The sequence below is a fragment of the Spermophilus citellus genome (genome assembly GCF_964194105.1).
Source record: "Spermophilus citellus genome assembly, chromosome: 18".
Taxonomy (NCBI): Eukaryota; Metazoa; Chordata; class Mammalia; order Rodentia; family Sciuridae; genus Spermophilus; species Spermophilus citellus.
Window position 1 is genome coordinate 4,891,513 of NC_138200.1, and position 24,906 is coordinate 4,916,418.

Consider the following 24,906-nt stretch of genomic DNA (forward strand, 5'->3'; position numbering starts at 1 on the left):
CAGGCCACCACTGTTCAATTCTGGTGGCCCTGCAGACCACACCAGGGAAGACTGTCCCGGGTTCTGATTCCTTCCCATACAGTCTGCTTTCCAAGAGGCTCAGGCCCAGAAGGTGGCATCCTCAGAGACTTGGGATCTGGAGCCCATGGAAAGGGCAGGTAAAGAGGCGGCCCCAGGACAGCCAAGGACTGAATGGGCAGGATTTTAGAGTTCCATGTCTGACTTATCCTGAGAGATAAAGATAGAAGACTGCAGCCCGATTCTCAAAGTCCTCTCTCTAAGCAAAGGGAAGATCTTTCTTATTCATGAATGCACCGTTTTTCTCCATCAACTCATGAAGGTCTGTATTCTTTCTCTATTATTCCTTTTACATGTATGTATATGTGTGTGTGTATGTGAGTGTATATATACATACATACATATATACACATGTATACACACACACACACACACACACATATATGTACGGTTTTTATTCCTTAGGGAACTCAAAGAAGAAAGCTGATATACATGTGAGCCTCAATTGATTTTTCAGTCAATGGTCCTCTGCTGTGACCCACCATGAGCATCATGCTCCATGAGATAGGATCCTTCTCCCTGAGACCACAGTGTCTTTCTTTCCCCTGTGATTAGAGGCTTCCAGAGGTTCTTCATGGCTATGCACATCAACACCTTCACAAATACAGCCTTCCTAACACAGGAAGGTGGCCTATGAATAGTCAAGGTTGGACCCTTCCTTTGCAGGGATCCTTTAACCACTTAATAACCTCCTCCAGGACCACTAGAATTGCTGAGGGCCATTACCAAGTAGGAATGACGCATCGATTTCCTTGCCAGCGTACCCCATGTTAAATTTGCTGTGACCTTGCATGTGTGTTTGAGAAAGATGACCCTACTCAAGGACGAGGGTGGATCCAGGATTAGGGTGTATCCTGCAGTTTGAGGAAGTATAGTATCCCGGTCCTTGGGTTTAGGGCGTTCCCAGTTTAAGACCTTGGGTTTTAGGGAAGTTCGATGTTGAGGATTATTGCTGCTGGAAATAGGGCGTTCCTGCTACCTGAGCTCCCGTTGAGCTCTCGTGAGATACAGAGAGTATTATGGGAGAAAAAGCCTCGTGGAGTAGGTGAATTGGGTGGCAGAAGAACTGGGATTGCCCCAGTACGTGTGTGGAGGCCGGTGTGAGTTCGGGAATAAAGATTTGCTGTTTGAATCTACAAAGCTGTGTGGTGGCTCGTGATTCTGTGCCCAGCCAAGACTGCGGCATAGAATAGGCTAGAATGTTTCCCAGAGCTATCTACAGCACATAGGAACGTCAGAAGTGTAGGACTAAAGCTCTGTTCCTCACTCTGATCCCCATCCTGAGAAGAATGACCTTCACCCTATCCGAGAGTCTGACCTCAGACATCTCTTAGATGATGTCCATGACTAGGCATGACGTGCAGTAGGCAGACATAGCTTTTTCTGGTTGCAGGGTCTAGGGCTCTCTTAAATATTTCTGATTTCCTCAAATACTGGTTAAAAATTGATTCTTCTCTAGATCGTAGAAAAACAGAAGCTCCAACCCACACAGCAAATATAGAATTTATATAGGATTTATGCCCCATGGAATCCAGCTTGAGTTCAACGATGGGTGCTAAATGTCCTCAGAGCAAAGAAACAGTTTTCTGATATTTGAAGTACACTTGCTGGCACTGTCGCCTGGAGCTTCCAAATGAGTGGCATGTTCCTGACGAGAGTTCTGTGGCAGCATCACAGAAAGAAGAAATAGCACAAAGAGTTCTATAGGGTGGGAAAAGAGATTAAAAGGAGGTCCCATCCAGCCTGGGTTACCAGGCCTCACGTCTGAGGCCTTTCACTCTTTCCGGGGCCTTCTTTTGTCCCATGTCCATCCTCATATCGAATGTAGTCCTTGGTAGAGCTCCATTTATTCCACATGTAACCCAGGTACCAGATGGTCCTAACATCACTATTGGAGAGTTAGACTTTAACCCTGCCAGTATCAGTACTGAAAATCCAGAAATATTCTGCAAATTTTTGTTAATTCCCAAATATTCAGAGTCTTGGATCTACCATGTCCTGTTTGGGCTTCCCTGTATGATACACCTTTACTTTAACTCAGCCCTTCCTTCTGGTGTACCTCAAAGAAACCACTTCCATAGATGCCTCCGTGAGCCATTTGGCTGCCGCCTGGGGGCCGAGATCCATCCAGCCCCAAGGGAAACACACCAATAACTTTAGTGTAATCACTTTTCTCCAGAGCCCCTCCTGGGCTGCTCTGCCAGTTAAGGAATCACAGTTCTTTGCTCTCTACCTATGTAGCCTCTCACCCTGCTATCCCACACTTCTCTCCTCTGCTCCATCTCACCTCAACGTTCTGTAGTCTCCATTTTTGTAGATAAATTCTTGTCTCCCAAGTCCATTCCCTAGTCTGTATGCTTGAACCCATCCTGATCTGGTGAAAAGTGAGTCGTCTACTTTAATGCAATCCAACCTTTTTTTTTTTTTTTTTTTGTACTGGGGATTGAACCCAAGGGTGCTTTACCACCTAGCAACATTCCCAGTTCTTTTTACTTTTGGTTTGATACAATATTGCTGAGACTGGCCTTGAACTTGTGATCTTCCTACCTCAGCCTCCTGAGTCACTAGGATTCCAGGGCTGTACCACCATGCCCCACTACAATTCAAACTCTTAAAGAAAATTAGTTCTATACAGCATTACAGTATGAGTTTTCTGTTTTGTTTTAAAGACCACTTTCTTGGGGTATGTTTGACATATAAAAAGTTATAGGTGTTAATGTATATAACTTGAAGGGAGGTAATTTACTTCCATAAAACTATTATCACAATGTTATAAACACACTTAGCACCTTCAAAAGTTTCCTCCCACTCTCTTCATTTTCTTAAGATTTTTTTAAAAAATTTCTGTGGTAAAAGCACCCATACAATCTACCTTCTTAGCAAATTTTAAGTGTATAATGTAATATTGTTAATCAATGCCCTACAGGTACAGTACCTCTCTAAAACTTATTTATCATGAATCACTGAAACCTTGTACCCTTTGACAAATGCCTCCCCATCTCCCCCTTCCTCCAGATCCTGCCAACCATCACCATTCTCCTTTCTGCTTTTGTGAGTGTAACTAATTTAGGTTCCACTTCTAAGCGAAACCATACAGTATTCAACTTTCTGTGTGTGACATTTCAATTTGTGTGTCTTTTCCAGGTTCAGAGATGTCCTTGCAAATTCCAGAATTTACTTCTTTCATAAGGTTGAATAATATTCCCCGTGGTGTGCACATACAGGTGTGCTCGTGTGTGTGTGTGTGTGTGTGTGTGTGTGTTCTTTATCCATTCATCCATTGATGAACACTTAGACCCGCCTTCATGTTCACTGTGACAATGAACATGAAGTGCAGGTATCTCTTCAAGGTACTGATTTCATTTACTTTGGATATTTACTTAGAAATGGGATTGCTAGGTCTGTGTGGATCCGCGGACCTGGGTCTCTGTTCCGCAGGATGGGGTTTGTTAAAGTTGTGAAGAATAAGGCTTACTTTAAGAGATACCAAGTGAAATTTAGAAGACGACGAGAGGGCAAAACTGATTACTATGCTCGGAAACGCTTGGTGATCCAGGACAAAAATAAGTACAACACACCCAAATACAGGATGATAGTTCGTGTAACTAACAGAGATATCATTTGCCAGATTGCTTATGCCCGTATAGAAGGGGATATGATAGTCTGCGCGGCATATGCACATGAACTACCAAAATATGGTGTGAAAGTTGGCCTAACAAATTATGCTGCAGCATATTGTACAGGCCTGCTGCTGGCCCGCAGGCTTCTCAATAGGTTTGGTATGGACAAGATTTATGAAGGCCAAGTGGAGGTGACTGGAGATGAATACAATGTGGAAAGCATTGATGGTCAACCTGGTGCCTTCACCTGCTATTTGGATGCAGGCCTTGCTAGAACTACAACTGGCAATAAAGTTTTTGGGGCCCTGAAGGGAGCTGTGGATGGAGGCTTGTCTATCCCCCATAGTACCAAGCGATTGCCTGGTTATGATTCTGAAAGCAAGGAGTTCAATGCAGAAGTACATCGGAAGCACATTATGGGTCAGAATGTTGCAGATTACATGCGCTATCTAATGGAAGAAGATGAAGATGCTTTCAAGAAACAGTTTTCTCAGTATATAAAGAACAACGTTACCCCTGACATGATGGAGGAAATGTATAAGAAAGCTCATTCTGCTATATGAGAGAATCCAGTCTATGAGAAAAAGCCCAAGAGAGAAGTTAAAAAGAAGAGGTGGAACCGTCCTAAAATGTCCCTTGCCCAGAAGAAAGATCGGGTAGCTCAAAAGAAGGCAAGCTTCCTCAGAGCTCAGGAACGGGCTGCTGAGAGCTAAACCAAACAACAGTTTTTCTATGAAGTTTTTTCAGATACAGATAATAAACTTATTGAACCAGCAAAAAAAAAAAAATGGGATTGCTAGATCATATTACTGTTCTCTTTTTAACTTTTTGAGAAATATTCATTCTGTTTTCTGTATTAGACTTATCATTTACATTTTCTTGTTTGTGATGTTTTTGTTGCTTCATTAGCAAATCATATGCACAGGTAGAATGATATTAACTAGCACATTCAGAGCCTGACACAGGGTATTGGAGATGCTTAAGAACATGGCAGATTTTAGTTTTAAGTTCTATCAATTTATCTTTTACCATTGATTCAACAAATTATTTTTAAATTATTTCTCTTTTATTTTAAGTTCTATTAATCTGGAATTCCTGAGGCTGATCATGATTAACTGACAAATACCCATGATACTTAAGGTAGTACCAATGGAAATGCCTCTGATCACTCTAAGAACATTGAACAAAGAAAAGGAATTCTAAAATGAACAAGTTATATCAAGATGGGGGAACAGCCATACTAAAGAATTAATTTTTTTTTTTGTTTTGGTATCAGAATTGAATCCAGGGACTGAGACACATCTTCAACCCCCCCACCCCCATTTAAATTTTGGATTTTAAGACAGGGTCTTGCTAACTCACCAAATTGCTGAGGCTGGCTTTGATCTTGAGATCTTCCTGCCTTGGCCTCCTGAGCCACTGGGATTACAGGCAAAGGCCACTGTGCCTGGCAAGAACTTTTTTTTAAAGCAATTTTAAAACGCAGTGTTTTGCCTACACATTCCAAGTGGGAAATTTCTTTTTCTATTTTTGGTACCAGGGGTTGTACTTAGAGGCACTTGACCATTGAGCCACATCCTTGGCCCTTTTTATTTTTTAAATAATTACAGGGTCTCACTAACTTGCTGAAGCTGGTTTTGAACCTGGCAAATACTCTACCTTCAAACTCCCAAACCGCTGGGATTAGTAGCTTGTGCCACTGAGCAGGGCACCTAAGTGGGAAATTTCTTAAGGGCAAAGGAACTATTTGAAACTATTACACATATATTTTATATATTTTCCTAATTATAGTTAAATACTAAGTTTTTTTTTTCAGCATAAGAGGAAAAAGGAGTATAAACATAAAATTGGAACATGGCAAATGAAGATCCCATAAGTTTTTATTTTAATTGGCATATTATTAAGATGAATTCATGATTAGAAATGTAAGGACTCAATTTATAAAATGCACACTTCCCTGAACTTATGGGATCTTCATTTGCCATGTTCCAATTTTATGTTTATACTCCTTTTTCCTCTTATGCTGAAAAAAAAAACTTAGTATTTAACTATAATTAGGAAAATATATAAAATATATGTGTAATAGTTTCAAATAGTTCCTTTGCCCTGAACTAGCAACTGAGAAGTCTAGAATTGATGGACAACCTAGTAGCAACATACACCCTAGCCCCCAAATGCTAAATAACACTCACTGCTCAAAGGAAATAGGGCTTCTTGAAGAAATGCATGATCTATGATAGTTCAAGGACTTTACTTCTGACAATAAAATAAGCAGCCTGTCTTAGGGGAGGGGCCTGAAATATGTTTGAAACGAGGGGAGGCAGGGAAGGGGGAGATTTTCGCAGAAATCTGGCGAGTGGTCAGGAATGGCACTCCCCGAGAAGAGTGCAGCTCGGGCAAAGAGGCTTGTGGGCGTGAAAAGGCAAGACTACTCCGGCAGCTCTAGTTTTCACCCGTCAAGGGTGAAAGGGGTGTAGGAAGCGTCTAGGTAGGGTCTTGAGCGCCAGCAGGAGAGAACAGGGTTTCACCCCAAGCTGGGCTTCTACAAAAAGCAAAGACTTTCCCTCGCCCTCCCGCACAAAGGTGCCGGGAGGCGGTCCTCCAGCCAGCCGAACCCAAGCTAGGCCATCCAGGACCCGCAAACCTGCGGGTCTCCACCAGACAAGCTACGCCTGCTCCCAGAGTTGCCAAAGGACAGATCTGCCTCCTCCCGCTCCAGGGTCCTCATTGGTCAGAAGCAACTGCTCGTCTCCGCCGTTGTTAGCAGCGACGTAGGCGGGTACAATCTTGGTCGCTAAGAAACCCCGCACTTCCGCTTCCTTTCCCCTATGGTAGGCTCAGCCAGCCAATCTCTTTCGTTCGCTCAATGGTAAATGGGCAGTGGGCGGGACTTCACTTGCCCGGACCAAAGAAGGGCGGGCTTGGCGTCCCGCAGCGCGGCCAATGACTGTGGGGCAGCCCCTGTAGAGTGGCTCGGGCGCCCCCACGTCCGCCTTTCCTCCTCCTCCCAGCTCTGCCCCTCCCTAACCCCGTTTCAGCACAGCACTGGCCGCAGTCTGACAGGAACGAGACGGAGCCAAGATGGCGGCGGCCGACGGCGACGACTCGCTCTACCCCATTGCGGTGCTCATAGATGAGCTTCGCAACGAGGATGTTCAGGTCCGGAGGCTCCAGGGGACTTGGGGAAGACGGGGAGGGGGACACCGGGGTGCGGGAGGCCCTCGCGGAGAGGGCTGAGCGTTCGCTGGGAGTGGCGGAAGGAGACGGGGGCCAATCAGCGTCCCGCTCTCAACGTTCCCGGTCGTCGGACTCCAAGAGACGGCGCCCTGGATTGGGTGTCGGCCCGTGGAGGGCGGGGGCCGGCGAGCCTCGAGGGTCCCGGGCCGCGGCGCGCTCCGCAGGCCTGGGATGTGGGCGCCGCGGTCCGGGCGCCTCGGTGATTGGCCGCGGCCCTGAGTGCCCCTGGGGCTGGGCTGGGCGCGGGACTGGCGCGAGGCGGGCCGGGGGTCTGGGCAGCGCGGGCAGCTGGGGCCTGAGAGCGTCTAATTTTGGTGTAGATCCCTAAGGGGAGGAAGGCGTGAAAGCACTCCACTCCCGAGGGTAGGACTGGCCAAGTTCAGGGGTGATTCACGCCGAAACCCTGCTGTCCCCCGCTGCCCCTTAGCACAGTTTCCTTAGAGGACTAACATTTCTGGTGAGTGGGTCAGGGTGCCCCAGACCCCTAATCCCGGCCGGCTTAGGTTTGAGCGGGTTTCAGACTTTGGTCCACCTCCCACCCTCCGAATGACCTTGTGCACGTTATTTCATGGCCCTGGGCTTCTATTTTCCATAAAATAGGGGCTAATAATAGTCCTCCCTTTATTAGGAGGTTGTGAGGAACTGAATCCGTAAAATAGAACGGTGCCTGGGTGCTTGGAAGGGCCCAGTAAATGTCACCTGTATTATTAGGATTGGCAATTGAAGAGGTCCATCCTCTAGTTAGGCCTGTTTCCCCTCTTATGAAGTTGTGCTAAGTGCACAGGGAAACCTGCTGAACCTGGCCCTGCCTTCTAGGTTCTGTTGTCAGGTAGAGTGCACTTACACATCCTGACTCTTCCACTTCTTGCTGATTGACAATGGGCAGGTTAGTTAATCTCTTTGAACCTTGGCTTCCTCTTTTCTCAAATGTGGATAAATATCTAGTTAATTGGACCATTGTATGAATTAATTTGTTCAGTGAACACCTGCCATGTATAGTGTTGGGCATATCATGGTCACACCAATTGCTGTCAGGATACAGGTATATATAGCAGGTAAACAGAACTAAATATACAGTATCATTAACATGTAAGAAATAGTGAGAAGGAAACAAATGGGGTGATGTGATAGTGAATCAGCAAGTATTTGTTGGGCCTTTACTCTGGGCACTGAACTGGACACTGTTGTACAGCAGAGGACAAGACAGACAAAAACTTCTGGCCATGGGAGTTTACCTTGTAGTGAGGGAAAACAGACAATGGACATTAAGTGAAATGTATGCTGTATTAGTTGAGGATATGTATGTGTGTTGGAGGATGTGATTTAAAGCATGGTCAGGGGAGGCTTTGATGTTTGAGCAAATACCCTACTATGAAGGCAGGGGAAGAATCTGTGGGGCTTTCTGGGCAGAGAGCACAGCAAGTACAGTATGGGGTGGGGGAATGGGCCAGTCAGGGAAGGTGCTTCTGAGGGTGCATAGTTGAGGATGGGACTGGATGAAGAGCCTCCCAGAGGGAGCAGACCTGTAATGGCTGTAGTTCTCATCTTGCGGTGATTTTGCCCACCAGGGGACATTTGGCAATGCCTGGAGACATTTTTGGTTGTCATACCAGGGAATTGCTGCTGGCCGCAAGTGGGTGCAGGCAGATGCTGTTAAACATTCTGCATACATGGGACACTGACCCCAAAGCACAATAAAATAATAATCATCCAAAATATCCTTAGTGCTAAGACTGAGAAAAGCTGATTTATGGGAGATTTGCCTTGAGGCAAGAAGGAGCTAGGTTATCTTTGGTCAACGTTATCTTTGGTTGCTGTAACAATTGCTATAAGCTTGTGATATTATAGATCACAAATTTATGGTCTTACAGTTCTGAAGATCCAGTCTGTCATGGGTATCACTGGACTTAAACTCAAGGTGTGGTCAAGGCTGCATTGCTTTATGGAGACTCTAGGGGAAAATCTAGTTTCCCTGTTTTTCCCACCTTCGTAAGCCTGTCACATTCCTTGGCCCATGACTCCTTTCACTATTTTGAAGCCAGCTACATTGCATCTCTCCAGCCATTCTACTCACATCTGCTTCTGACCACAGTCAGGAAAGGTTCTCTGTCACTCGCAGATAATGTCTCATCGTCTCCGCATCTCAGCATCCTTAACTTTGATCACCTCTGCAGAATCTCTTTTGCAGTATAAGGTAGATAGATAGATACTCACGGGTTCTGGGATTAGAACAGGGATATATTGGTGGATCTCATTCTGCCTATCACAGTTACTATAATTAGAAAGTAGAGATTGAGGGGGAAAATCATAGGAGATTGAAGATGGTTCTAAAATATTTTCTTTTTGCTTTAGTTTTAAGTAATTGATTTTTTTTTTTTGTTACTTTCTTTTTCCTTGAGGTTTTTGAAGGGGTGCTATTCAGCAAGTATTTATGGAGTACTTAACTGTGGGAACACAACAGTGTACCATGAGCAAAAAATGCTTTCGTGGAGCTCATTTTTTTGAGACAGACAAGAAACCAAGTTCAATATAGAGAATGGTAGATGGTGATCAATACTATGGAGAAAAATGAAGTAGGGTTGGGTCTGGAGGAGATTGGAGAGTGTGCTGCATGGAGTTTTATATAGGACGGCCAGTGTAGGTAACATTTGAGCACAGAGGAGGCAGCAGGCCCCATAGATATCTAGGAAACAGCATCCCAGGCAGAGGAAATTAGTGTAAAGGCCCTAAGGCAGGAGTAGGTAGAAGGCGTTATGGATCAGAAAGAAGGCCATAGGAGCCAAGGGAATAAGCTGTTTATGATGTGAAATGACGTTGGAAGAGGAAGCTCAGGTCAGACCTTGCAAGAACCTCATGAGCCATCATTTAAGCCTGGGCTTGGCAAACAGCTGCCTGGCTATATGCTTGCTTGCTTTTTTAAATAAAGTTTTTTTTTTATTAATTAATTTTAAAACTCAGGTATACCCATATGTATATTTACTGTCTGTCTCTTTGGGGGGGAAAATGTCAGTTTCTGACTTAATCCATCACTGTCAAATTACTGGATGTTTGCCTGTACAAGGTGCTGTACAAAAGAATCATTTTTATGTTCTCATTGAATCTCACAACTTTGAAGTAGATCCCTTGCTCGTCTACATTTTCCAGATCAGGAAACTGAAGCACAGTAAAGGGAAACAACTTGGCCAAAGCCTTGAAGCTGAGGAGTGAGACAGTACAGGATACTGGAAAGAACATGGAATACCAAATACTATAGTCTCAACACATTCTTTTCAGGAAATATTTATGCAGTACCTACTATGTAGGAGATTCTATTTCAGATACCGCAGATACAGTAGGGAGCTGCTGCCCTTGTGGCGTTTATACTTTAGTAGGGAAGACAGATGATGGATCAGTAATGTGATGTCAGTGACAGTGTTTGCTAAGAAGAAAAACAAGGTAGCAACAGGGAATAGAGCAAACCCAGGGCTGATGTTCAGGTCAGGGAAGGCTCCCCTGAGAAGGGATGTTGAGCAAGGCCTTGAATGAAAGGAAGGAGAATGAACAGGTGAGGGAAGAAAATCTGGGCAGAGAAAAAGTAGGTACAGAGGCCACAAGTGGGAACACATTTGATGCATTCAGAGAGCAGCAGGAAGGCCCACGTGGCTGAAGTTGGGTGAATGGGAAAGTGGTGGGATGTGGGGACCGAGATGAGGCTAGATTAGGTGAGGCCTTTGAGCAGAGGAGCAAAATGTTTTAAAGGGTCCCTCTGGCTGTTGGGGCAGGAGATGCGCAGGAGCAGATAGCTTATGAGAAGCCATTGCAGAACACAGGTCCAGTGTTAGCACATAGATGGGGGAAGATGGTTGGATTTGGGACATGTCAAGCAGGGCTGATGGGTTGGATGTGGTATGGCGGGTGCTGTAGAGAGAGGAAGCAAGGATGATGGAAGTTTGACCTCAGTTCCGCCAGTTTGTTCTGTGTGTCCCTATAGTAGCTCCTGTCTTTGGGCCCAGACCCCTCATCTGTAAAATGTGTGCACTCTTGACCTCCACAGTGCACACTGGCAAAGAATCCGCATCTGCTGGTTGTGGGGATGCAGTGGAATGGTATGGTAAGTGGCTGCCTAGCAGATGTGGGAAGGTGCAGAGGTTTAGTTCTTCATGCTCTGCCCGCCATAGATTCACTAGGTTTACACGTCTTGTCCAAGCCTCCCCACACAAGCCGGTTCCAGGCAGAGGCCAGAAAGCTGTGTTGGCAGTGTCTCAGCTGGTGAGGAGTACTGCTCACATCTACAGTGGAAGCCAGCAATGCTACACTGTATCCTACTATACCCAGGACAGCCCCTGACGACCAAGGACTACCGAGCCCCAAAGGCTGCAGTGCTGAGTCAGAAAACCCTGCTATGTGCTGCACAGTGTGCTGAGTACTTGGTATGTGTTAATCAAATCCACACAGAAGACTTTAGATAGGTACTCATTTTCTTTCCATTAATTTTTTTAAATCGGTAAATTTCAAAAATACATAGAGAAAATAATACTAGATACCTAGCTGCAGCAGTTTCTGCAATATTTGCCACATTTCTTTCACCTGTTTATCTCCTTTTTCCCTGAAGTATTTTAAAAATAAATTCTAGGCTTCAGACATTTCCTTCTATGTTATTCAGTATGCAACTCTAAAACAATGTACACTTTTATAACCACACTGTCGTTATCACATCTAAGATAACAGCAATTCTTTGGTATCATTTGATTTTCCTGATTGTTTCAGAAGCATCCTTTTGTAGTTGGTTTGGTTTAAATCAGATTTGGCCATGAAATATAATTTAAACCAAAATTTAAAGTCTGGAATTGTTCCCATTTAATAAATAAGGATACTCTGCCCGTATGGTACAATCTAGTGAGTGGCAAAACTAGAATTAGCCAAGGGCTCTGGGCTTGAGGGCACATCCACCATCCAGCCTTGGCCTCCCTACAGAGAGAGTCTTGCACATCAAGGTTCAAATTCCAAATTGGCTTCTGTACAAGTTACTCAACCCTTTGGGTCTTTGGTTTTCTTCCTTTTTAATACACTGGTTCTGGGCATAGAACCTAGGACCTTGGGCATGTTAGGCAAGTGCTCTGCCACTGAACTACATCCCCAGCCCTAGGACCTTGGTGTTCTTGTTAAATGAAAAAAGGATGGAAGGCGCTTGCATCAAGGTTTTCCAAATGAATTAGATTATATAAAGACAGAGCAGTTACCAGCCATCATCTGAGACATTGCAGAATTCCCCTGTGTCTACATCTTGGAAACATGGTGTTCCAGATTTGGGCTTCTTTTTATGGAGTGTCTTGGGATTTGGTAAAGCAGAACATAGAAAAGGAGTTTGCCCTCTAAGAGCTTACAAATAAGGAGTTGGAAGAGGGCAGTTGCGAAGAGCACAGGTTCAGTCTAGGCTTTGCCACAAATTCACTGAGGGACAGTTTCCCCTCTCTGTGCCTCAGTTTCCTCATCTGAGGAAATGAGTGCAGAGTAGTGTTTGCCTCTTCCTTTGCTATGAGAGAGAACACGTTTAAGTGTCTAGTTCTGAACCTAGCACATAGAAAGCACCCTGTAAATAGTAGCTGGGGTTTTAAAACCTTTAAAATCTGTTGTGTGTGTGTGTCTGTATTTATGGTGAAAAAAAAAACAAAGTTTAAACTAAGCAGCTGGACTAGTTTAGATGAGTTTGATTGTTTTCAGCACCCAAAGCATCACAATCAGGAGCCAGCTGAACATAACATTCCTTCTGGCTGTAAGGGCTGGTCAGCCTGTTGACCTTGGCCATGTGGTGTAATAGAGCTCTTTTCAGCATGGCTTGTCTAGTGCTGTTGGCCTTGACCTCCAGAGTGCACACTGGCAACAGAGCAGTGCCTCCATCTGCTTCATGGTAGAGTCCGTGGTCAGGAAATCTTGGTGGATGCCGTCAGTGTGCTTCTGGGCGGGGGTGGGGTGGGGTGGGGTGTCTGAGGATACTTGGGCTGCCTGAGGATACTTGGGCTGCCTGTGGAACTGCAGTGTCTTGGGCCCCTGAAGGTGGGTGTTATGCGGGTTGTGGGTGTGACTGTTGAGGCCTTTTGGCTCTACCTTTTTGACTTTCAGAGCCTTTGCTTCGGCCTTGGCAGAGGCAGGAGCTTCCTTGTTTGCTTTTGGTACTTGTCTAAAGCTCTATTTATGTTTTTCAGTAGGGCCAGTTCTGTATTGGATTCTAGTTCAGGAATCCTCATTTGGTACCAGTCCTGACCCTTATCCCAGAGACAGGTTGTCTTCCAAATGGGGGAACATGCATGTGTGTAAATAATCATAATGCCAACCAAGCAAACTGAGAAGTGTTCCTAGGTGCTGTGGCTTCCAAGGGGGTAGGGAAATTACTCCCCCGCTCTGCTTTAGTTCACTTTTTTTCTTTCCCCTGTTTCAGAAAGTACACGAGAATAATAACAGGCAATATTAAGTGCTTATTATGTGTCAGGCTCTTCTCTGATGTCCTTACTTTATCATCCTAGTGAGCCTAGGATGTTAGGCCTTATATTTTTCATTTTACAATGAGGAAACTGTAGTTCCAAAATGCCTGGGACTGGCATGAGGATCCTTGGCTAGTAACTGGTGAAGCCAGAGTAGGCTCATAGATTATGAAAAAAAAAGAAAAGAAAGAAAAGAAAAAAAAAAAAACGGTTGCTGCAGAAATAGAGGTCACATTGGCTGTTCTCACTTCTCAGTGACGATTCTAAACAGTCATCAGGTGGGTGCTTAGTATTTCCCACACACATCCACCCACCCACATTGTTTTTATTTAAAAATTTGGTCCTTCATGGAATAAGGAGGAAGGATGCATAGACTTTAAGGCTTTAGAGTGGGGAGACATTTTGTCATTCATTGAACATTGTCAAACCAGACATATCCCAGACACATCCCACCTCCATTGTTGGCCACCGTCTTTACCAAAGCAACTGTTTTGAACATATTCCTCTGCATATACTGATATCTGTATTATGTTTATTTTACCAAAATTAATCCTGCGAATATTTATTGGGTTGGGTACTTCCTCTGTACCAGGCCCTGCATTAGGTTCTTGGAGCAGAGTGAAGAAGGCAGAGTCCCTTGCCCTAGCCAGGCTCACGCTCTCAGAGGGGAGGAGAGGAGAAACAGTAAGCTAGCAAGTTCATGTTGGGGTGTGATAGAGTTAAGCTGTGCAGAGTGCTGGGGTGGATGCTGGGATACTGTTGTATGTATGGTGGTTACCAGGTGAGGTTGAGCAGAGACCCCAGGAGGTGAGGGAGGAGCCCCGGGGCACATGGGGGAGAATTACCAGTCCAAGGAAACAAGCCAGCAAGTGTGCAGACCTGGACTGGGAGTGGCTCTGGGTTGTTTGTTGGTTGATTACTCTCAAGGAAGCCATTGCCCCAGGCACCCAGGGAGCAAGGGGGAATGTGGATCAATAGATAGGCACTAGGTCAGCCAGAGTAAGGCTGCTGACTTTTTATTCGGATTGTGAAAGGAAGACATTCTGTGTGTGGGATCCTGTGGGATCATACTGCACTCACTCATTTCAGGGAAGGCTCCATGGGTTGCATGTGAGATGAGTCCTAGAAATGGGTAGTGTTTCTGCAGGTGCAAGCAGAGGGAAGGAGGATTTTATTTTTTAGATTTTCATGTGCTGGGCTTTGTGCTGAGGCCTTTTGGAGACAGGTCCTTGGTGAAAGTGCAGACATGGAGCCCAATGGGTGGACTGTGGTAAGTGCTGGCGGCAGCACACTTGGAAGACAATACCTAAGGAAGTTCTTTTGGGATATGACATGATGAAGAAACAATATTAATAACTTCTGTCAAGAATGCTGCAGGAAAACCCAGTTGAGATTGGTTTAAATAAGGAGGTTCATTATTTTTTTCTCATAAACAAGTTCAGCAGTTCAGGAATATCAAAGAATTGGGTCAAGCACACCACTCTTGACCAGCCTTATGGTCACAGGGTGGCCATAGCATCTGCTGTCCTTGGAACCACAGGGAAAGAAGGGCCAGCCCAGGACATAGAGGGACTTACCTGCTTCCTCCCTTGAGTCAAGGAGGGGTTCTTTTTTGGACTCCCCAGCAGACTGCCCTTAGATCTCGTTCACAACTAGGCCATGTGCTGACTCAGTTGGGATCAAGTTTAAGGTGATAGGAAAACTCTAAGTAATGGGCTTAAATGAGCTTGAAGTTTATTTCCGACTGATGATTACAGTGTCTGCTGGTAGTCCAAGCTGCTGTGACACTCCATGATGTTAGGGTCCCACTCTCCTACCATTGTACTCTGCATATTCTTCCCTTACTACCACCTTCTAGGTTACTTCAAGGCCCTGAGATGGCTGCTGAAGCCGCAGACATTATGACCACATTCCACACAGGAAGGAAGGTGTCGCCCCATTTTACTATAAACACACTTCCCAGAAGTAGCATATACCATTTCACTTGGGTTTCACTGGCCAGATGTTGGTCTTTAGTAGCACATTCAGAATTAAGGTGACTTGGAAATGTCTCTTCCAAGGTGGTCTTGTGCGTAGCTGAAAGCCAAGGGAGGTGAGCCACAGTGTAACCAATACAGGCAGGCGCTCTTGACCTGGGGCTCACCTCTGATCTCTAGGCAGAGCCATGAACTTGAATGGGAAAGTGACTTGATTTTCACTAACTTCTAACTTACATCTAACTTGCCTTCTGCTGGAAGCATATTATGACAGAAGACTTATAAGTAGAACTTGTCACCAGTGGGAATCACAACATATCCCTATTTTATTTTATCTGTTGTATGCATCGTTCAATATTATTTATGCTTACCTCTATTTCAAAATTATGTCAGTGTTAAATCTGCTTACGTTGGACACTGCCATCAACTTCCCTCCCCCTAGAAAAAAGCAGAAACTTTTGATACTGGTAGAGAGCCTGCGTCTGGACTGTGTCCTGGCTCTGCTGCCTGTGGACTGTGTGAGTGTATTCAACCTCTCTGTGCTTTGTTTCTCTGTCATCAGATGGGTGTCCTGTGTCCCTTCATGGGGGTGTGAGGGTCAATTGAGTTAAACTTGAAAGCATGTAGGACTGGAGCATAATAAGCATTATGGGAATAATTTGCCATCATTATTTGGTAGGCAGTTGGCTAGCCGCCTCCTGTGCACTTCCCGATTACTCCAACAAAATTAGGATGCTGTCAGCAGGGGTGGGGGTGGTGCCACAGCTGCTTTTACTGATCTCTGGTGCTGGGGTATTCTAGAGAGTGTGTCACTTTGTACTCAGGATAACCTCCTGAGGTTGGGTATTATCATTCCCACTTCCAGGTAGAAAAAAATGAGGCTCAGAAAGGTGGAAAAATTTCCCAAGATCCCACAGCTTATGTAAGCTTAGCCTTGAACCTAGGTGGCCTGCTCTGAAACACCACTCTGTTCCACCTCTGTCATGCAGTCGTGAGCCCTCTGCCTGAGCAGACCGGAGGACATTATTAATAAAACCACAACTAGAATGTCCAAGGACAGCTCTCCGTTGTGGGAGAGGACTGGCTTGGGCATCCCTTAGGTACTATGGTGTGGAGATTGAGTAACGCTGCCTGGGCTCTGCCTGTGGCCTCCTTGCTTTCCAGCAGGTGGCAGCCTCTCCAAGTCAGCAGCCTCACCTGTAAAATGAGTATTCTAGAGACAAAACCTGTGAGCACAGTTCTAGGGTTGTATTGATTATCCATGTCGAGCTTTTAGAAGCACACAGGATACAACCAACAGATGCTGGTTGGTACCTTTGCTGGCATAGTTATGATGATTATTGTGATTTGCCCTGCCACCATCCCATGGTCCTCAGGGCTGCTGCTTACTTAAGGCCCCAGCCCACGTTTGCCTTTCCCTAAAGTCCAGCTGAGAGAACTCAGATCTAGCCTAAAGACCAAGTGAGGAAAGCAGGCAGCTAGGGCAATACTCCCCACTGTATTTTATGAAAAAGTTCAGACATGAGAACATTGAGAAATTAGTACAAGAGTCAGCAAAGTGCAGCCTGTGGGCCACATTGAGCCACTACCTGCTTGCACAAGTGTGCTTTTGTTGGCACTCAGCCATGCTCGTTGGTTTATGCAGTGTTGGGTTCTGTGGCTGCTCTTGTACCGTGAGGGTAAAGTTGAGTGTTTGGGACAGAGATGGGGGCTCTGCAAAGCTGAGAATATTTACTGGCAATTTATAGAATGGTTTTGCTAACCTCTTGGCTAACACACTGAGCAGCTATATACTTAGCACACAGATTTGGTGATGGATTATTTTTGTCATATTTGCTTTTCTATCATTTCATAGGTCTGTCTCTGTGTACATCTTATTCTTTGGTAGAAAATAAATTGTGGGTCTTACAAGACTTCATCATTAGGTTCTTTTATTGCCAAGAGGCGTGATCTTGTCACAGTCTCTGGACAGCCTTGAGACTCACCCTTGTGGAGATGGAGAAACTCAAGGGGAAGGTTTCAGTCATCCTACCCCAGAGCAGCTGGTCTGGGCCTCAGTTGCCTAGGTGGAGAGGGTGTCAGTGGTGCTTCCCTCCCAGGCTGAGAGGCTCCATCGAGGACCCAGCACATAAATGCTTTGAGAGTGACCTGTCATGTGTGTTAACCAACATATCCGTTCTTTAGGGCTGCTGCAGCACATCACCAAAAAGAAGGTGACTTCGGCAATAGATTTGTCCTGTTACTCTTTGGAGACCAGAAGTCTAAAATCAAGGTGTCAGCTGGGTTGTTTCCTGTGCAGGCTCTGAGGGTTCTGATCTAATGCTAGACTGGGTGGGAAAACCCATCAAGGCCTGTGTGCTCAGTGCTCTCAGCCTCTGTGCAGTATTCCTTTCTCCAGGACATGGCCAGGACCCATTCTGAAGTGGGGTGGGGGGTCTATGATCCACTGTCAGATGAGGAATTCCAGAGAATTCCATCATGGGCAGCTCCAAGACAGATTGAGGAAGGTTACAGTTTCTGTGGCCCACCTTGAGAAAGAGAAATTCTGGTGTCTATGGCCTGCCTTAAGGAGGGAGTTATAAGCCAGGAACCGTGGACAAAAATGAAAAATATGTATTGTAATATCATGGGCCACTGGCCAATCCACCGTGCTAGTGGTATATTACTACTGCTAATGCTGCTGTTCATAGGAATGTTCATAGGAATGTTACGGTACTTTCAGCATCACTGTTAGCTAGCAGCTTGGGTTTAAATGCCTGCTCCAGACCATCTTAGCTCTGTGACTCTGAGAAGGCACTTCTGCTCCCTGAGTCTGTTTTCCTCCATAAAGGGGGACTTAGAATCTAACTCTGACCTCAAAGGGCTGTTGTGAGGATGAAGTGAGATCTTAGTGAGTGCTTAGTGTAGGACCTGGTCCAGAGTAAGCTTACTGTACCAAGGCTGCTGCAGTCCAAGGGCACGCACAGCTTGTCATATGGTACTGAGTGCGAGAGTGGGTCCTGCAGGGGGAGTGGTGTTGGGGAAGCAGGTGCGGTCTTGAGAAGTGCCCCTGAGCAGTGCTCGGCTTGGTGAGACCCAGAGGGTGCTCTGGCACTTGTTGCCTCTGCTACCATTGTTTTTAATGGTCCATTCGAGGCCGAAGAACACTTGGTAGATAATGACTACATTACTGCTGAGCATCTTTATATGTAGATGTTTCTAGAAATTGATTGTTTCTAGAATTGCCTTGAGTTTGGGATTACTAACTTTCTCACCTTTTCTTGTTCTCTGGTTAGCTTCGCCTCAATAGCATCAAGAAGCTGTCCACCATTGCCTTGGCCCTTGGGGTTGAGAGGACCCGAAGCGAGCTCCTGCCCTTCCTTACAGGTAAGGAGGTGGACTCCTGGGACCCAGGTGGAGGGTGACTACTGGAGGTGGTTCCTCCTAATTGAGATGGAAGTGCATCGTAAATTTCACATACTGTGTCTGCTTCTTTGGAGCGAGGACAGGAATTCAGAGGAATCAAAGTGCAGCCCTACTGAGAGAAGGTCTGTGGTGAATGGTGGCAGGCTGGCAGCGGGGTCTAGAGGCACAAGGAGCTCATTCTGCATTGTGGCGCCAACTGTTATCTGGTGGCTGTAAATAATTTTTTTGCCGGGGGGGGGGGTACCATGGATTGAACTCAGGGGCACTCGACCACTTAGCTACATCCCCAGCCCTATATTGTATTTTATTTGGAGACAGGGTCTCACTATGTTGCTTAGCGCCTTGCCCTTGCTGAGCTGGCTTTTAAATTGCAGTCTTTCTGCCTCAGCCTCTCGAGCTGCTGGGATTACAGGCATGCGCCACTGTGCCTGGCTAGACAGTTTTCCTTACTTGACTCTTTTTACCTTTTTTTAAATTTTTCCTAATCAACCATTGGGATAGTCATCCCTGCACTATAGCACGTGAGCATTAGAGATTAATGATGATTACTAACACTTAGGATACGCTTGACATGTGCAGGTGGTGTCTAGACTGCGTTGAGTGAGATGGAATTAGTTCTCATGAAGTGTTCATAGTGGTACCTGTACTTGTGTCCCTTTCCCTCGCCATTCACTGAGCCAGTCTTCTAGCAGTGCCTTATGGCAGGTAATACTACTGTCCCCATTTTGTAGATGAGGAAACTGAAGTGTGGAGAGGTAAAGTAATTCATTTGCCCGAGGTTGTGCTATTAGAGAAGGAATGATTATAGTCATTCTGTCTCCAAACTTGACAGCATTTGTTAATGACCAATAACACAAACTTGGGGTCCCTACTACCTGATTTCAAATCTAAGCCCTCCCACTTTCCGGGTGTGACTTGGACTTGATATTCCATGTTTCCCACCCTCAGATTCATGCTGTGTGAATGGATATAGGAGTATAAGGCAACATGAGGATTGAGGAAGGCTTCTACGAAGAGCCTGTGGTGGCACTCAGTGTGTGGTCCGTGCGCTTATGCTGGTGGTAGATTGCTTCCATACCTGCCGTCTGTGAAGATGTGTAGGAATTGCCCAGCAGAGTGTCTGCTACAGACTGGATCTCAGTTGATAGTAAATCCTCTGGTGTCACTACTTACATGACTTTCTGAACTTTATGTTTAATATTAGTTAAAATTGCAAACTGAAGGTTTAGAGGGCTGTCATTGGAAGTGTTTCCTCTCCAGTCATCTCACCTGGACCTAGTGATGATCCTGGGAATGGAGGACACCAAGACTGTTACCCCTCCCTTCCAACGTGGGGAAACAGGCCAGAGCAGGTTCAGCCAGTTGCCCACAGTGACACAGCTATGACTGAGGAGCGCAGGTGTGTGAGACTCTGAACACCACCTGAGGAGTAGGTGTCTGTGCTTGTGATGGTGACCCAAACCAAGTGGCTTCCACTGTGAATTGTTGGAGAGACTTGAAAGCGCAGACTACTGAGATAGGAACATCTCCTGGAGCAAGGGGGTAGCTGCGCAGGATAACATGGGTCAAAAGGTTTAGAGAGTGAAGTGGAGGGCCTGGCTTGAAACATGCAGCTGGGAAAACCTACTGTGCTCACTCCCCCCCTTACCTCAGTTACCTTCTCTATAATGGGATCTACAAAAAGCACCTAACCAGAGTTGTCGGGAGGATGAGGTACTTATCACATAGCCCACTGTGTCTGTGAGTGGGTGGTGTGAAGGCAACTGCCACCCCACCTCCACTCACTAGCAGGTGAGTGTGGTGAGTAACCAGTGAGTGGAGGTGGGGTGACCGAGGTGACCAGAATGAGGGATACAAGGCAGCTTCGGTTTGATTTTGCTGAAACAGGAGGTTTAATCCTATAGAGGAGGGCGGGGCACCATTGTAGATGGCTGCTGAGAGTGGAGCAAATTAGATGTAGAAGTACCTCAGGCACATGCAGAATTTGTATTGAGGGTTGGGTGGAGGAAGAGAAAGACAGCTGGAGATGGTGGTTAAGAGCAGAGACCCTGGAGTCTGTCTGCGCGAATTCAGTCCTCCTCAATGTGCTTTGTTTCCTCCTGTAAATCAGTGATGTGTAAGCCTCAGTGAGAAGCCTCAGTGAGTTTTATGACTAAGTATTATCTTTGTTATGTGGTGAAATCACATGTAACGTTATAATGTTAATAATTCAAGTGGGAAGACGAAGGGTCACAGTAATGTGGGAGCCATAGACTGAAGAGGTCTGGTGATTCAGAGAGGGACTTTTTTTTGAGTGTTTGGAGTCCCAGGTGATGTCATATTTTTCTGCTTTGGATTTCAAACCACTGGAAAATGTTTGGAAGGACAAGTGTCAGGTACTCTGCGTTTTTCAGAAAAGGTGGTGGTGTTTCAGACAAAATATGCTTAAAGCCCTCTCTGAGCTCAGTCCTACAGAAATTCAGAATCATTGTTATGAGAGGAAAATCACCACATAGTTTTTGGCTAAGGACAAAATACTGCAGACCAGATGTCTTAAACATCAGAAATTTATTTTCACAGTTCTGGCAGCTGGAAGTATGATATCAAGGTTCTTTCTCCTGAGGTCGCACTCCTTGGTTCCCAGATAGCAAGAGTCTAAGCTCAAGGGGGTCTAAATGCTGATGGTGCCAGGGACATGGTACTTTCTGCCAGTGATAGCAGGCCCCACTGCCTTGGGGAGAAACAGCCTGAGCTCAGGGAGCAAGGCCTTTGGGTTAGTTACAGGCAGGGACAGTTTTCCCATTCCGGAGTCAGTCAGTCTTTCAGTAAATCTGAACAGAGCTCCTCTGCTGGTCTTTGGCAGGAGTGGGTCTGTGCAGGGGCCAGCCCTGAATGAACACAGCCTGTGGTGATAAAGGCAGCATGGGACGCAGGGGGAGGGAACCCAAGGAAGGGGCCTGGCTTGGTCTAGGGCCATTCTGAGATTCCTGCAAAAGGTGATAGCTGAGCCAAATCTGAAAAGATGGAGAAGACTTTATTAGGCAGAAGAGGAGGATGTTCCTAGCAGAACTTCCTGGAGGTGCTTGACTCACATAAGTAAGTTTCCATTGACCAAGTCCTGCACTGTATATATATGGTCTCTGCTGCTCATGAGAGGCAAGAATGACTGGGCACTCTTTTTGGGAGCAGGAACTGAGAGGCTCAGTGGCTGATGTGCTTCTCCCATTACCCACACCTAGCAAAGTGCAGGCCTGAGACTGGGTGCTGACAGTGTAAGAAGCAGAGTGGAGCTTCTCTGTTCTGAGCTTGGGTTACTGAGGGACTGGGGTTGGACTTGGGGTAGAACTGTAACAGTATCTGTCTTGACCCCACAGACACCATCTATGATGAGGATGAGGTCCTCCTGGCCCTGGCGGAGCAGCTGGGAACCTTTACCACTCTGGTGGGAGGCCCGGAGTATGTGCACTGCCTGCTGGTGAGTCCGGAAGTGCTGAGATCTTCTTCCCACCTCTCCCTCCAAGTCTGACCTGTGGTCCTTCCTGTCAGATCCTGGAAGGGGAAGATAGAGGAGAGGCTGGGGACCACCTCAGAACAGACAGGGCTCGACAGCACTTTAGTCATCAAGTCAGTAGTGGTATTTGGTATGGTATTACTGAAGGGGCACTTGCCATCCACACTGTTCCCCTGACACCTGACGAATGCCAGGGTTTGGAGTTGGGCTGGGTTCTACCACTTGTTGGGTGACCTGTAAGAAAGTTATTTGATTTCTCTGTGTCCTCTTTTATGAAGTGGGAATCATCAAACCCTACATTATAACTGACTTGAGAATCCTATGTCATAACATTTGGCACAAAGTACTGCAGTTGTCATTATCACTGTCACGTCTACCCTTTGGGTAGCGAGAGTCTCTTAATAGATGAACCCCGTGGAGCACTAGGAAGTTGAGCATCCCAACAAAGTCACACAGCTAGTAAGGGAGGATTCCAGGGCTGTCCGTTTGAGTCTGTGTCAGACCCTGCCCTGCTGTCTGTCTGTGTGTCATTATCCTGGATGATGGAACACAAAGGGGGTCAGATACTAACAGGAGCTGCAGTTGAGTCCAGGTGGCCTGGTTTTAGGTCCTAGATTGTAGCAGTTGCTTGCCAGCTTGGACAAGTAACTTAAGCTATCTGTGCCTCAGATTTCTGCTCTTTGAAATAAGGCCAGTATCAGGACCTGTTTCACACAGTTTAATGACACAAGGACCCTGCTTCAAACACACAGTAAATAGGTGTTTCTACTCAATGTCAGTGAAGATCGTTGCACCTGGAGAGCAAAGGACAGGTGATACCCTTTCCTAAAAAGTGCCTAGTATAATTTTAAGATTGATGGGTCCCAGTGAATATCTTTCAAGGACCATTCAGTAAGAGCCTTTAAGGCTCACTGGAGGAAGGATGGGATGGGGTGATCAGAGATGGAGTTTCAGAGATGAGTCCACCTGGAAGCTCGAGGTGGGGCTTCCGAGCTAGTCTGCAGGGAGGGAGCTGTCCAGTGACCTCATGTTCTTGCCACAGCCACCCCTCGAGTCGCTGGCCACAGTGGAGGAGACGGTGGTGCGGGACAAGGCGGTGGAATCTTTGCGGGCCATCTCACACGAGCACTCACCCTCAGACCTGGAGGCCCACTTCGTGCCGCTGGTGAAGCGGCTGGCGGGTGGCGACTGGTTCACCTCCCGCACCTCGGCTTGTGGCCTCTTCTCCGTCTGCTACCCGCGAGTGTCCAGTGCTGTCAAGGCAGAATTGCGGCAGTGAGTCCCTCCTCTTCCTCCCTTGTCAGCAAGCCTCCCTGTGAACTCGGTTCCCTTCTCTTGAGCCTGAGCCCCTCTGGGTCCACCCAGGGCCCTGATAATCCCAAAGCTCTCCTAGCTTCTCCCCTCAGAGAGGCCTGTCCTTGAGAGTGGTCTCTGGACACCATGGCAGTAAATCCACAGGCTCCGCCTCAGTGGGAGTTCTTCCTCCCATTGGCTGCCGAGAGGATTTAAAAGAATTGTCACATATAGATGCTTAGAGTAGAATCTGGCACATGGAACACTCGATGAATGATGTCTCATGTTCCCTCGGGCCTGTCCTCAGCAGGCCTGCCTTCAGGTTTTGACCATCTCTATCATGCCTCACATTGCTGCCCCATTGCTCATTCCATGATGCTGGCTCACAGCTGTGCACACATGCTGAAAGGTGTGCGTTACTCCCCACACATCTCTGACATAATTGCTGCTGAAAAATGAGACCCTTCAGTGGCATTTTGGTTGAGCACTTTATATGGCCTTTACCATGATTGTGAGCTCTTGCCATTGTCTGTGGATGTGCTGTGTGCAGACAGGCCCTAAGTGTCTCAAACATGTTGAAACCTGGTGCCAGTCCATGTGGGAGGAACTGTTGCTGTCAGCCCCACGTGCTGGGGCTGGGGAGATGAGAGGGGCCATCACTTGCATAGTCCCCCAGCCAGAATTAGCCCCCGAGTGACTGTGGAGTTCCCTAGGGATCCTAGAGTTCCCCCTCCTAAGCCCCATTTTGTTCACCCCAGGTACTTCCGGAACCTCTGCTCAGATGATACCCCCATGGTGCGGCGGGCCGCAGCTTCCAAGCTGGGGGAGTTCGCAAAGGTACTAGAGCTGGACAACGTCAAGAGCGAGATCATCCCCATGTTCTCCAACCTGGCCTCTGACGAGCAGGTAGGTTTGCCCCCTGACCCCCTGTCATCCCTGCCTCTGGTGAGCCCAGTATCATAAAGGGAATGCCAGGGCTCAGTGGGGCCCCTGCTGCCTCCCACTGCTCCAATCTTTTCCCCAGGACTCGGTACGGCTGCTGGCTGTGGAGGCGTGTGTGAACATCGCCCAGCTTCTGCCACAGGAGGACCTGGAGGCCCTAGTGATGCCCACCCTGCGCCAGGCTGCTGAGGACAAGTCCTGGCGTGTCCGCTACATGGTGGCTGACAAGTTCACAGAGGTAGGTGAGGTATCGCCCACGTCCCACGTGGGTGAGGGAATGGGTTCCCCTCCAGAGGGATGGGCTGGCTGAGAAATAAAAGCTAAGAAAAGTGGTACTTCGAGATAACCACAGGACACAGAAAAATAGTTTCAGAATGGGGCCAGCGACGGGCCAAGCTGGCCAGAAG

General features: G+C 46.6%; 1 protein-coding gene and 1 pseudogene across 3 annotated transcripts in view; both read left to right on the plus strand.

The window, feature by feature from the left end:
- The first annotated feature begins 3,477 nt into the window (after positions 1-3,477).
- LOC308638124 (large ribosomal subunit protein uL18-like) lies at positions 3,478-4,486 on the plus strand (annotated as a pseudogene). Its single transcript has one exon. The product of its transcript is annotated as a large ribosomal subunit protein uL18-like (transcript).
- Positions 4,487-6,697: 2,211 nt separating this feature from the next.
- PPP2R1A (protein phosphatase 2 scaffold subunit Aalpha) overlaps positions 6,698-24,906 on the plus strand; it is a gene marked incomplete at its 3' end in the record, with an annotated part of 30,090 nt that continues 11,881 nt past the window's right edge. The window contains exons 1-6 of one of the 2 annotated variants that reach the window (XM_081275151.1): positions 6,698-6,857; positions 18,645-18,735; positions 22,128-22,228; positions 23,307-23,539; positions 24,316-24,463; positions 24,582-24,737. In XM_081275151.1, the coding sequence (XP_081131277.1) occupies positions 6,780-6,857; positions 18,645-18,735; positions 22,128-22,228; positions 23,307-23,539; positions 24,316-24,463; positions 24,582-24,737 (807 nt within the window). In that variant the 5' untranslated portion in view covers positions 6,698-6,779. The remainder of the gene's footprint in view (positions 6,858-18,644; positions 18,736-22,127; positions 22,229-23,306; positions 23,540-24,315; positions 24,464-24,581; positions 24,738-24,906) is intronic. The other variant, XM_081275150.1, reaches the window with a different exon arrangement.